This window comes from Gadus morhua, chromosome 9 (genome assembly GCF_902167405.1).
Source record: "Gadus morhua chromosome 9, gadMor3.0, whole genome shotgun sequence".
In the NCBI taxonomy this organism is placed as follows: Eukaryota; Metazoa; Chordata; class Actinopteri; order Gadiformes; family Gadidae; genus Gadus; species Gadus morhua.
In genome coordinates, this window is record NC_044056.1 from 14,484,664 (window position 1) to 14,498,800 (window position 14,137).

Here is a 14,137-nt window from a genome sequence, read left to right on the forward strand (position 1 = left end):
CCCCCCCACCCCCCACTACCCCCTTCCTTCATATTGTCAGGGCATCCAGTGCCAAACAACCCCCTCTTCCACCCCCCCCCCCCCATCCCCACCAGACACCCATCCCAGGGCCTCCCTCCTCCTGGGTGCAGGTTTGGCCCCGGGCTCCTCATGGGTCTGCTGTTGGAGGGAGGGCCCGGGCCCCGAAGGCTGCAGGGCTGGGACCGACAGGCAGGCAGGCAGGCATGCAGGCAGGCAGGCAGGCAGGCAGGCAGGCAGGCAGGCAGGCAGGCATGGAAGCCACTACGAGGACCTTTATCTGGAGCAGGAATGCAGAAAATGTGGAAACAATTGGAAACAGGGGCTTTCAGGGCCCCGTGGTGACAAAGGGTTTTTCAACCCGAGAGGAGAGACGGGCGGGTGGGTGGGTTGGGGACGGGGGGACGGGGGGGTGGTTGGTAGGGTTGGGGGGGGGTCGAGGTTGGGAGAGAGGGAAGAGCAATGGTGTAGACAGGGTGTGTTTCTAAGACGAGGAAGAAAGAAGGAAATAATGGAGTGTTTTACTGGGCGACCAGTTTGAGTGCAGACAGGCCTCTTACACAACACAGATGCCAGGCTAGGAGAGGAATGCCGAGTGGTAGGAATGGAGAGCGAGAGCAGGTGGGGGGCGGAGATGGATGTATGTATTAGTCCCACTAAATGGCATGTTGATGAAAGGCCCTGGATGTGGCTCTCTGATGTAAAGGCCTCCTCCAGTCCCCCCCTAAATGTTCCATTAGGGACGTCCGTCATCGCTGGACAGAACTGAAGCGGGTCAGACTGGCTGCATAGTTCATTCGGACTGAGCCGAACATTTAAACTAAACAATTCCTCCCCCCGAAAGCCTATATAAAGATACTTTTTTTAAAAATTGGATGAATCTATCTGGTATATTTGTCGCGTCTGAAATTACCGAAGCATAAAAGCATTAGTGGCCGCGATGTACTTTGTGTGCTCCACTTCTCTCGCCTGCCCTATTCCTGTCTATTTGCGTCTGTTTTTCTTTCTTTGGTCCTTTATTTCCCTCCCTTCATGTCTTCCTATGTGGCTTTGTGCCGCAGCACATTCTGAGGCTGTTGTAAATAGATGTGCAGATGCCATTAAAGGAACTATTCATTAGCCCTGACATTAAAGTGCTAATCAATAGGATTGCATTAGTCAGTTTGGGTTACATAAACACACACACCACACACACACACATACATACAGGGGATCCCTGATACTTAATGCGAAATACAAATTAGCATATATTTTTTAACCTTATCATGAATGGAACCATGCATCCAATTAAATTATAGGCTGATCTTAATTTTGCCCATCACATAACCACAAGCACACACACACACACACACACACACACACACACACACACACACACACACACACACACACACACACACACACACACACACACACACACACACACACACACACACACACACACACACTAGTACCAGCTCTTCCTGCTATTCTTATACTATCCTTATACCATCAGCTGCCCCCCCAATCTGGAATCTCCGGGACAGTGACTAATGTTCCTGTGATCTCCTCTCTCTCTCCTTCGGTCTCCCCTTCTGTCTCGATGTCTCTCTACCTCAGCAGGCCTGGCCCAGCGGCGCCCAGCAGATCCTGCTGCCCCCAGCCTGGCAGCAGCTCACCCACACCTCGGTCCAGCACGCCACCGTCATCCCCGAGCCAATGAGCAGCACGCAGCCTCTGGCCAGCTGGAGGTGAACGTCCACGCACGCATTGACTCCAGATCAGATGAACAGTCTCTGTATGCTGAAGGAGTATGGCTCATAACAGTTTATATATACTGAAGGAGTATGGCTCATAACAGTTTATATATACTGAAGGAGTATGGCTCATAACAGTTTATATATACTGAAGGAGTATGGCTCATAACAGTTTATATATACTGAAGGAGTATGGCTCATAACAGTGTATATATACTGAAGGAGTATGGCTCATAACAGTTTATATATACTGAAGGAGTATGGCTCATAACAGTTTATATATACTGTAGGAGTATGGCTCATAACAGTTTATATATACTGAAGGAGTATGGCTCATAACAGTTTATATATACTGAAGGAGTATGGCTCATAACAGTTTATATATACTGAAGGAGTATGGCTCATAACAGTTTATATATACTGAAGGAGTATGGCTCAGAACAAACAGTTTATATATACTGAAGGAGTATGGCTCAGAACAAACAGTTTATATATACTGTAGGAATATGGCTCAGAACAAACAGTTTATATAAACTGAAGGAGTATGGCTCATAACAGTTTATACATACTGTAGGAGTATGGCTCAGAACAAACAGTCTATATATACTGAAGGAGCATAGCTCATAACAAACAGTTTATATATACTGTAGGTGTATAGTTCTAGAGGAGTAAAACCAGTTTATATATAGTGTAGTGCTCTAGTATCAAGCCTTTGTTCATGTGACAACGGCAGGCATGATGGACAGCTCGCTGTCATCCCTGTCCCCTACCACCTTCCCACACGGTGCCTATGCAGCACTTTATGTAATTAAAGTCCAGGTTTGCACCATTTTAAATTGACTGTCAATCACGGTCAGCTTCTCTTAAGGCCCAGGACTACACCCGGCTATGGCCGGGACAGGTCGGGTCCTCCGTCTTCTGAGGGTGTACGGTCCTGTTCATGAGACCCAATTTACCTTGGGGACACGTACATGGCGGTGACATCATGTCGGTATGGCCTGTCACTGCGATGGCATGATACAGGGCTGGATGGGTGAAGTCAGCCGTATGGGGGCCTGGAGGAAGATTAAGGATAGAGGTAGAGATAGTGGGAGGTAGTGTCTGTGAATGCGAATGCGTCTGTGTGTGTGTGTGAGCACGCACGTGCACATGCACGTGTGTGTGTGTGTGTGTGTACACTGTGTGCGTGTGTGTACGGATGCATGCAAGGAATTATTAGGATCAGTCTATTTGTGGCCAGACAACCCTCCCTTTCTCCCCACCACCCCTTCCACTCTCTCCCCCCTCTGTCCCTCTGTCCCTCCCTTCCTCCCTCCCTCCCTCCCTCTCGGTTCAATGGCAGCCCCATTGTCCTCGGGAGAGAGGTTTTGGAGAGAGTGTCGCACTTCCTCTGCAGAGCTATCAGTCCACAGCTGCCGGTGTCAGCCCCCTCTGCCCTGTCACTTGGCTCGCTCTACGACTCTCCCTCTATCTTCCATCTCCTCTCTCTCTTTCCTCCGTCGGGTCACAGCAGGGAGTTGTTGCCCCCCGCTGGCTGAACTTTGAAAGAACACCCCTTGTGTTTGTGTGCTTTCTCATTTATCATCCTTCCCGGTGTGACTCTTAAAGGACTACTCAGAGCTGTGTTCACAGGAAGAGATTGAATTTGGTTTATTCATAAAATGTCATTTGACTTTCTGATGAACATGTCATTTATTTTTATTTATGTTTTTACGTTTCCAGGAATTCCCACACTCACGCTAGCCACTACAACCCCATCATGCAGCAGCCGGCCCTATTGGCCGGCCACGTCACCCTGCCATCCAATCAGCCACTCAACGTGGGAGTGGCTCACGTCATGAGGCAGCCGTCAACCAATAACAGCTTGTCCAAAAAGACCAAGCAGCACCAGATGTCTACAAGGTATGGTACACATCAGATCAACACCACATACATCCAATACAGCACATACATTTATAAATTGTATTAAAAAATGGCTGTTGGAGAGTATTTCTATGTTAGGTCGACTAAAATGTATAAAGATGTTGCTGTTTCTTCTTGTTAAAAACGGGTGGTCGTTTTCTATTGGCTCTACGCACCCTAGCTCAAATGAGGGAGACATGAGATTTGAGAATTTGAACATCCCTGTGCACTTGCTTTCCTATGGAACCCAACGTGTCAAATCTTTAAAACCTGGCTGCTCTGATCTGCGTTTTGGCGGAGGTTCTCCTGCTAAACCGGGCTCTGTTCACCTCCCCTTTAACCCCCGCCCGCGCCCCAGGAACCTGTCGGGCTACGAGGTGTCCTCCTCCCAGCCCGTGCTGTCCCCGCAGCGCTCCAAGCGGGTGAAGGAGAACACGCCGCCGCGCTGCGCCGTGCTCCAGAACAACACCTCCTTCAACTGCCCCGCCCTCTCCACCGTCACCGGCGCCCCCGCCCACCAGTCCTGCCACGGAGGCGGAGGAGGTGGAGGAGGAGGAGGAGGAGGAGGCTGGGGGTCCAGTGGCGGCCAAGCGGAACAGGCTTCCAGCACCACCTGCGATCACCACCACCACCAGCACCACCAACATCAGCAGCAGCAGCAGCAGCAGCAGCAGCAGCAGCAGCAGCACCAACACCACCACCACCACCACAACCAGCAGCAGCAGCAGCACCACCACCACGTCCCACGACAGACCATCATCATCCCCGACACGCCCAGCCCGGCCGTCAGCATCATCACCATCAGCAGCGACACGGACGACGAGGAAGAACACAAGCAGAGCAACAACAAGTGAGTCCGCGGGTTGTTCTTCAAAAACAAAACACGTGGACGCCATGAGGCTCCACCACAGCTTTGATCCCCCCGCCGTCCGAGCCCCTAAACCTCTCAGAGGTGGACCCACTCACTCCGATCACTGCCATGCAGTCATCACCATTTGTTTTATCTTGTTCTCTTGACGACCCTCGTATAAACCAGTTAGTCAGTTGTGCAGTAGAAGGTTTTAGTGTCTGAATGTTTATATGGGTACTGGCGATGGGTTGTTGTTGACCAGCGCTGTGTCGTAGCTAGTTGTTAGACCCATGCCTTGCTCAAGGGGCGCAGTCGGTTCCCGGCTGAGCTACGTTTCACAGATGAACTGCCCATTAATAATCCTCCCTCCCCATCCATCCTCTCTCCTAGCTTACCGTCGAAGCACAGGAAGAACGTGATCAGCTGCGTGACGGTGCACGACTCGCCCGATTCGGACTGCTCCAGCAACAACAGCCCATACGCCATGGAGACCAGGTTGGCCAACAACAACAACAACAACGGCTACGACAGCAAGAGCACCGTGCTGGACAACTACAACAACATGAACTCTCGCACCATCATCGTCCCCCCCCTGAAGACGCAAGGCAGTGAGCTGCTGAGCGAGTGCGATCGCCTCATGCCAGGTAAAGGGGGAGGAAGGGGAGGAAGATTTAAAAAATGTCCATGGAATGTGTTGAATCATTGTGAGAATCCTCTGAAGATGGGAAGTCATTTGAAAATAATGAAGATATTTTTATTAGTAATCAAATTATTATTGTTATTTTCTAATTTTTAAGAATTGCCCCAAAAAAGTAACCCCTACGTAAAAATTGTATGACTCAAGATAACGAAATGGAGCCTTTGTTGATGATCGAGACGTGTTGAATGACGCAGAGTAATGCCGTGTGGAGCACGAGTGTGCAATGGCATTCCATTACTCATTCCTAAGATACCAAAGCGCCTCCATTCCTGCGGCCATGTTGTTCCTCTTGCTCCGTCCTTCATCAAGAGATCGAGTAACCTTTGTGTCCTCTTTCATCACAGAAGCAATTAATCATCAGAACTACAAGTTCAAGTCCTCCATCGGGGGGGTGTCCGGAAACGGGCACTTACCGGGGGGCGTGGTGGGCTCCTACCGGCATCAGCGCTCCGGGCCGCACCCCTTTCAGCAGCAGCCCCTGAACCTCAGCCAGGTAGGGGGACACTGAACATCTGTCCACTGGGATGGAATCAGACAGCCTACCGTTAGAGGGATCAGCAAGCTTGACAAGACGTCAGGTTTAGTTCTCTTTACCTTTCGGTGTGGCCACTGAATGTTCCCGTTGGTCAAGGCCAGTGGGGTCTCCATGGAGACGAGTATAATCAAAATATGGCATTCCAGCGTTGTGTTTCTGACAAATCCCATAAAACGTTCATGTTCCCCTCTTCTGTAGAGATTTCTATACCTACATGTTCAAGATTCAAGATTCAAGAAGCTTTATTTATCCCGAGGGAAACAGTTTCAATAAAAAGGTGGTAAACTAAAGTAAAGTACGACAGAGTTAGAGTAAAATAAGATAACATAACATAAACTAAAATAAACAAAATAAAATAAAGGCTAACATCAAATAAATCAAACAATTAACTAAATGCAACAAAATGTAATCACTTACAGGTAACATAGTAGAAAATAAATGTTTTGTCGGTATAAGGGCTGAAATATATGTTGGCCGAGTAGCATTCGTTCATTCTCTCCGTGTCGATTGGTTCTCCTGCCCTCGCCATTACCCCTTGCCTAAGTGTAATGTCACGATGCTGGCCCGCCCCTCCGACCCCCCCGTACCCCTCTGTACCCCCCTGTACCCCTCTGTTCCCCTTTACCCTTGCTTCACATCCTCGGTGCTCCTTCCAGGCCCAGCAGCACATGGCGGCGGAGCGAGGCGCAGGCCACCGGCGCCAGCAGGCCTACATCGCCCCCACCATCGCCGCGCAGGCGCCCTACTCCTTCCACCACGGCAGCCCCTCCTCCCACACGGGCAACCTCCACCCCCACCCCCACCCCCACCTGACGGCCGCCCACCTGCCCGGCCAGCCCCAGCTGTACGCCTACACCACCGGGCCGCCGGCGGGCGCGCTGGGCTCCAGCGGCGCCACCACCATGGCCCACCTGGTGGCCTCCCAGGGCTCGGCGCGGCACGCCGCGCAGCACGGCAGCTACCCGCCCGCCATCGTGCACCAGGTGCCCGTCAGCATGGGCCACGGCGTGCTGCCGTCGCCCGCGCTGCAGCACCACCACCACCACGCCGGCCAGTACCAGGTGCAGCCCTTCGCCCACCACCACCACCACCACCACCACCACCCGGCCTACATCAGCGCCTCGCCGGCCTCCACCGCCACCCTGTACACTGGATACCCGCTGAGCCCCGCCAAGGTCAACCAGTACCCTTACCTCTAGAGGGGCCAAGCCCGCCGTCGGGACCTCTGGGGACCACACTGGAGAGGGAGACCCGCCCCCTGCTGCTGCTGCTGCTGACTACACCCACCTACTCCAACCCGCACCTCCAGCAACCCCCCTCACCTCCCTCCCCCCCTCACCCCCCTCCGATTTCACTCCCCCAACCCTCGGGAGTCCACTCCCACCCTGTTGACCCCCCCCCCCTCCCCCAGGAACTGTAGAGGCAGAGAAGGAGAAGGAGGCAAAAGGAGTCCGATGGGAATCTGACAAAGTCGTGTAAACTTGAAAGCGGAGAGCGAGAGAGAACCGAATGAGAAGGGAGAGGGTTGGGTAGGATTGTAGAGGGGTACGTTACATTTCCCCCCCCTCCCCCGCCCCCTGTTTATAATCCTTGTTTGCAAAAAGGGCCAGTTCAAGTCTATTATTTTGATTTCAATATTTTACCTTTGAACGATTCTGTGACTGGTTTCACGATGGAGTCCCTTTGACAGGCCTGCTTAGACGGAGGATTTCTTCCTCAAAGAGACGTTGCTTTGGTTTTATCGCCTCCCCCCACCCCCTGCCCCCTCTCCCCTTCTGGTCTGGGACGTGACAGTGGAACAGGGATAGCTCTCTCTGGGTGTGTCGAATATCCCAAATACGGAGAGAAAGTGAAATAAGAAGAAAAAAAACCTGCTGCTCTTTTAAGAAAAAAATATATATTGATGGCCTTTAATTGTCTTAACTATTTCCAAATCATTCACAGTGTGTCTGGGAGAGGGCCCTTCCCCAGCTCACTCCATCTTCTCAACTAACTCGAGGAGGACTCTGGAAATATAACCACCAGAAGACAACAAACTTTCTAGTGTATTTATAGATATTTTTTGTTCCTTACCTTCTTGTATGTTTCACCTTTTACGATACGATAAACTCTGTTTTAGCTAGGTGTCTTAGCTGGGCCCCTGTTCTTAGAATGTAGCAGTCTGCACCAACTTGTTTTTATGGGGAAACTTTGGTTTTATTTTTCCCCCCCCTCCCTGATACCAATAGACTTATTCGACTCTCCTCCGATTTATTTCTTCTTTTTTCAATGTGATTGCACAAAAGTGGTTATATAATAACATAGGCATGTACAACGTGATTGTCTGTGTGTGTGTGTGTGTGTGTGTGTGTGTGTGTGTGTGTGTGCGTGTGTGTGAGTGTGCGCGCGTGCCTGCGTGTGGCTGTGTGTAAGCGCTACTGTCAGCCATGTTGAGTAGATGGAAAAGCCCTGCATTGTACATTGTCCTTTAGCTTCTTCAGCCGTCCTTCCCTATAGTAGTGCCTTACAGATATAATGACACAGTTTACCTGGCTCTGATCCCCCCCCCCCCCCCCCCCCCCCCCCCAGAGCCACTGGAGACCCTAAGGGCGCTTCAAGCGAGGAGTGCTTCCCTGGTCTGACATCCCCCCAGTCTTGGCAGTTGTAGCTTTCTTCCAGGTGTAGACTCTGCCCGGTTGTTTTAGCGTTTTGTGTTTCCCATTGACAGCGTACTATAAAGTGATGATGATGATGTTGACACTTAATGTCAGAGAGTCGATATGATTAAAAACTGAGCTAATTTTATGACGCGTGCATGAGATAACCTTGCTTGGGGGTACTTAACCAAAGTCGTTACATAAATTATGGTCACATGTCGTTGTTTTGTTTCTGTTTTTCGGGATATAAATGTAAATAATGAAATGTATAGTGTAACTGTGACCTCTACCACCGTGGCACCCGAAATGTGGCTTTACTTTTAAGATCACTTGGTGTATTTTTTACCACAGAAGAAGAAGGAAATTCATAAGCAGCAGGGACTCCAGAGCTGGAAAGTAGTGTGAGGTGGTATATCGTATACTGGGCAACTCCATTTGGACAAACCAATGTAAAGTGACATCGGATTGGCTTGGATGCATTGCGCAGCCTCGGTGTTGACATTATATCAAGCTCGAGACTACACAGAAGTCGTCTCGTCGAGCTAGGTCAAGCTAAAAGGACCTGAAAGAGAGTGTTTGTTTCCATGGCGGCGACCCTGCAAGGCCAATGTGAGGGCTGACAGAGAACGAGTGAGAGAGAGAGGGAGAGAGGGCCGGGTTGCTATAAACTGAGAGAGAGAGAACGAGAGAGAGAGAGACTAGAGGACAGAGGGCTGCAGGAGACAGATAGTGTGTAGGCACAAGCTCTAAGGGGCGGGCCTAAGAAAGCATAAGGGTTGGTTGGGGTAGGATTGGTGGAGGAGGAGGTTGGAATCCCTTATCTTAAATGGAAAGGAAAAGAGGTGAGCATGTTGGCACTGAGCAGGTTGATAGTAACAAGGAACCCTGAGGTGATCTTTCGTAGGAGGCCACTGCATGAACACACACAAACACACAATGTACGTGCACACGCACACAACCACACACACACACACACACACACACACACACACACACACACACACACACTATACCTATAACTCTGGACAGGAGTGTTTTTAATTATCGTTGTTGTTACTGCTGTTGTCGTTGATGTTTTTCTGGCAAAGATACACGCAAGTTATTTGTCTTGTTGTGCTCTGAGAAGTCATGGTATGGCGAGATGTGTTGTCATCTCATATAAACGACCAGAAGAGGACATGTGGAAAACACACACACACACACACACACACACACACACCCTGGAAGAGCCTCTCTTGGACCTGGGCTTGGTCCGCCGCCGCCGCCGCGTGTGTGTCTGTGAGCCGAGGTACAGACCCCTCGGGGGCACAACTTAACACGCAGAACTATACCCAACGGGGCTCCCGCTCCATGTGACCCGCTGCTTTATCTAACGGATGTTCTCTCTATTAGCCACTGACGGGATTAGTATTCATTATCGAACAACGTTATTTTGTCCTCGTGAAATGAGTGCGCTCATCTCAAGTGCTAGTGGCTTATTAAACAAGCCTTCCCCTTTTCCCCTTTCCCTTCATAGTTCTGGCATTTAAAGTTGTTTTTGGATTTTTCTTTGTTATTTTGTTCTCATGTTACGATTAACTTTTGACATGGTTGTAGGTTTTGTTGTGTTAATTATTATTAGAGATTGTTGCAATAATTGTTGTGGCTGTTCTATCAGTGCGTGTATGTGTGTGCGCGTGTGTGCGTGAGTTTATATATTTTTCTTTTTTATATCATTATTATGAATCGAATTATGTCCTGCTCATTTCATTTCTTGATTTATAACCTTGGGGTGGATGTAGAGTAATATTAAGACCCAGGTGGGGGCACCAGTATCAAAGCACTGCTGACCATGCTAACTGTTAAGGTGAAGATAATCCAAATGAGTCGTTAGCGATTAGCCTCAATGTGTGCCCACTGCCCAAGCTCCAAACCAACATTTAAGTGACTACTGGTGGAAGTCAGTGGGCTCTCTTGTCCTCGGTACTGATTGCTCCCCCCTCCCCCTCCCCTCGCCGGTGGTCCGCAGTGGCCAACAGGGGATCCTGGCAGTCCAAGATGTGATGTTGTGATGCAGAATGTTTTTTTTTCTTTCACATTCTTGTCCGTGTCGATGTTTTTGTTCCTATGCTTATTGTTTTGTCTAGCCCTCAGCCCATTGGGGCGTAAGTACGCACGTACGAGAGATTTCTGTTTTTTTCATTGAATTCTTTGGTTCCTCAGTTCTGAGGAAGACTACTGAAACATTCCACTGTTTGATGAAATCTGGCGTTCGTCCTCCATCTTTTACACTGCTGCCGCGTTTCCACGGGGCGACCCTGTCCTGTCTCAGAATCCTCCCACCAAAGACTCCCACACACACACACACACACACACACACACACACACACACACAAATACACACACACCCACACACACACACACACACACACACAACTCTGTACATCTCAGCAAAGTACAAGCAATCCTCCACAGCGTCTCCACAAAGTAGTCCGGCAATAATTCTGGTTTCTTTCCTTTAACTCTTTTAACAAGACTTTTCTTTAAAAGTGCTTTTAGGGATGTTTTTTGGTTTTAGCCCCGTTGAATGTATATGCAGAATTGTGTGTGTGTGTGTGTGTGTGTGTGTGTGTGTGTGTGTGTGTGTGTGTGTGTGTGTGTGTGTGTGTGTGTGTGTGTGTGTGTGTGTGTGTGTGTGTGTGTGTGTGTGTGTGTGTGTGCAAAGGAGAGATTTACCATGCAAAACGCACACTGCATTCATTGAGTTAGTTTCTGTAAATACAAGCAACAACTGCTGCAGCCAAGCGTTCTCTATGAATAGTGTTACTCCTATTATGTATTCCCGCATTGACTCACGACAATAGGTAGCTATTAGTTTATCTGTTCCCTTAATATCTTAACTTCTCCTCAAAAGGTTTTATGTGTATTTTTTGTTTTAGTCTTTGATGTCGTAGCTTTATCAATATTTCAACAAAATGTAATTTGTATAAAAAAAGCGGATGTATTGGGTTAGTGTGCCATGGAATGGAATGATATGTAAATTTAATTTAATCAAAAATATACCAATTATACCTTTAAAATCATGGTCACGTGCACAAAATGAATGTAATGTGTGACCTGTGACATTGAACATGCTTTACAGCTCTTTCAGCAGGTGAATATTTAATTTAAAGACTGAATTTATGTAACTGTCAACTTTCACCAATGCATGATGCACTAATTCTACAGTAACTATATTGCATAATTATTTAGCAGCATAATTCACCCTTGAGAGAGTATATTTCTGTTTCTTGTTTTCTAATTTGAACAAGAAACAAAGACTATTTGGAAAATACAAAACCAAGATGCAGCAATCGAGATTCACATGAGTTTTACATGAAACCATGATTTTAATTTTGTGAAAAAAGACAAATTGGAAGTGTGACTTTGGAGTACCAAAATGTACAAAGTGTGAATGCTGCATTTGGTCATTTTAATTCAAGAGTACTGCAATCCAAACAACTAAGAATACCTTCTAACTTTGAGGTGTGGTTAAAATTAGTCAAAGCTATGTGCGGCTCAGTCTCTCTCAGCCTTTCACATCTTTTTTTTTTACCCACTGTTCTTTAAAAGAAAATACTTCACACAAAAGGTGTCAATTTCCAACTCTGTCCACAATGTTGTTTGTGAGTAATGATGCTCTTTGAACTCTGAAATAATTGCAAAACATTCCTCAAGGCATACCACCCTTATTGCAAGCTCCATTGGTATTCTCCTGCCAAACTCCTGAAGTAGTGACTTGAAGTGCTGGAAGAAGTGAATAGGGGTGAATCACTTAACACACAAAACACACAACACACAACACACACACACGCACACAAAGAACTGTTTCACCTTGCAATCGTCTGATAAAATGTCAAGCCGCTGCCAAAAGTAATAAGGAGGTAATGAAATGTGTTGGCTGGAGTTAACATGAGCTGATGGACTCTTTCCTTTCTTTAATCTCCATTACGTACAATCTGATGACATAGACATTCTATCACAAAAACACATATGAGAGGAACATTCTTCCTAATTTTGAATCTCGATGTGGAGATTTGCTCCTTTGCTGGCTGTTCCTTAAGTGGGATTCAGGGTACGGTGGTCAAGGTTTGATGCCATCACTGTGAAATGGTGTTACACATTGTTGTTATTACTAGAAGTGATTCAAATTGCTTTGTGGTCATAACCATTTTAACTGCATCAGATTATATTTCTTCCAAATTTCTTTAATGTTAAGTCCCTAGTCCAACACTTTGCTACTTACAGATCAAAACAACACTATTCCAAGACAAATACGTTTGTAGACCAAGACAAAGACTACTTTCAAATTTAGGTATAACATTTTTACAATGTGAAAAATATTTTTTTATTACGATAAAGCCTGGTGTGTAGAGTTTCAATTGTAAAAGAATAATTTCTCCCATTTGACTTGAATTACATTCTATTTTGCCATTCTCATTTTTATGTCAAAACTAAAATTAACTACTGTGTTGGCCGTATGCTTGTACTTTACACACATGTTCATATTTTCTTATGAATCTCCCTCAGACCATAGTTTCCATTGTAAGACCTAAACCTGCATCAGACCCTGACCCCCTGTTGTGTCCATTGCCGTTTGCTGGAGCGACGGATGACATTTCTTTGTTGATGAAGCCAATGTGTGCTGTATTTCCTGCTAAACCTTTTGTTCCGTTACTCTCCTCCTTTTCTTTTCTTTATTGGGGTGTGTGATGTCTTATTATTTCAATCTGTTACCGTAGCGATCTATGTATACCCTATTCCTTAGCCTAATATTATTAACTATGTTATGAGAATGGATATTTTACTGGCTTTATAGAATGTTTAAATAATTATAATAATGACAATAAGAAGAGTGATTAAGTAAAACAAAAACTCCTAACAATATTGAGTACATGCTTCTCAGCGCTTGTGTTTCCATTATGATGTTGTGTGCTTCTCTTAATCATTTTCGTTGTAGAAAAATGGAGTGAATTTATATTAGGCTTCAAAAATCTAACGATAGCTTTGTAAAACTACGGGAGGATTTTAACAGACAAACAACCTTCGTCAAATAGAAGAATATAGTTATTTTAATTGTCCTCTTTACTAACTGTAGGATGAGAGGGTCTCGCTTTGTGGTGAACTATGTTATAGCTTGTTATTCACTGTTACTTTTGATCATTTTTTCGGTCTCCGAGGTGAATCGAGTTATTAATGAGAATTTGTATGATCACATATGCATATTGTATATGTGTAGAAATGTAATCACACTTTGTCTTGGATTTACATTAAACTGTTAAGTCACGGCACCTTCTCTGTTCTTACCTTTATTTGTGTGTTTATGTGTCTGTGCGTCTGTGTGTGTGTTTGTGAGTGTGTTTGTGTGTGTGTGTGTGTCTGTCTGTCTGTCTGTCTGTCTGTCTGTCTGTCTGTCTGTCTGTCTGTCTGTCTGTCTGTCTGTCTGTCTGTCTGTCTGTCTGTCTGTCTGTCTGTCTGTCTGTCTGTCTGTCTGTGTGTGTGTGTGTGTGTGTGTGTGTGTGTGTGTGTGTGTGTGTGTGTGTGAGCATTCCAACTCAATCCCCTCAATCCAACTCAAGGTATGTGTAGCTCTAAATGTACAAATGTATATAATTTACATTGAGAAAAAGCTTTCATATTTTTCTTGTATCAAAAATACCTCATGGTATTGTATTCATTATAGCTGTATATTTATTAGAAAGCCAAATAATGAAGGTGGGATTCCGTCTTATAATGCATGGC

At 46.7% G+C, this 14,137-nt stretch overlaps 1 protein-coding gene across 2 annotated transcripts in view; it reads left to right on the forward strand.

Annotated features, from left to right (window-relative positions):
* Window positions 1-13,686, forward strand: part of hipk2 (homeodomain interacting protein kinase 2) — an 81,411-nt gene extending 67,725 nt beyond the window's left edge. The window contains exons 10-15 of one of the 2 annotated variants that reach the window (XM_030365205.1): window positions 1,618-1,748; window positions 3,477-3,656; window positions 4,015-4,506; window positions 4,897-5,150; window positions 5,551-5,699; window positions 6,398-13,686. In XM_030365205.1, the coding sequence (XP_030221065.1) occupies window positions 1,618-1,748; window positions 3,477-3,656; window positions 4,015-4,506; window positions 4,897-5,150; window positions 5,551-5,699; window positions 6,398-6,940 (1,749 nt within the window). In that variant the 3' untranslated portion in view covers window positions 6,941-13,686. The remainder of the gene's footprint in view (window positions 1-1,617; window positions 1,749-3,476; window positions 3,657-4,014; window positions 4,507-4,896; window positions 5,151-5,550; window positions 5,700-6,397) is intronic. The other variant, XM_030365206.1, reaches the window with a different exon arrangement.
* Window positions 13,687-14,137: the final 451 nt, after the last annotated feature.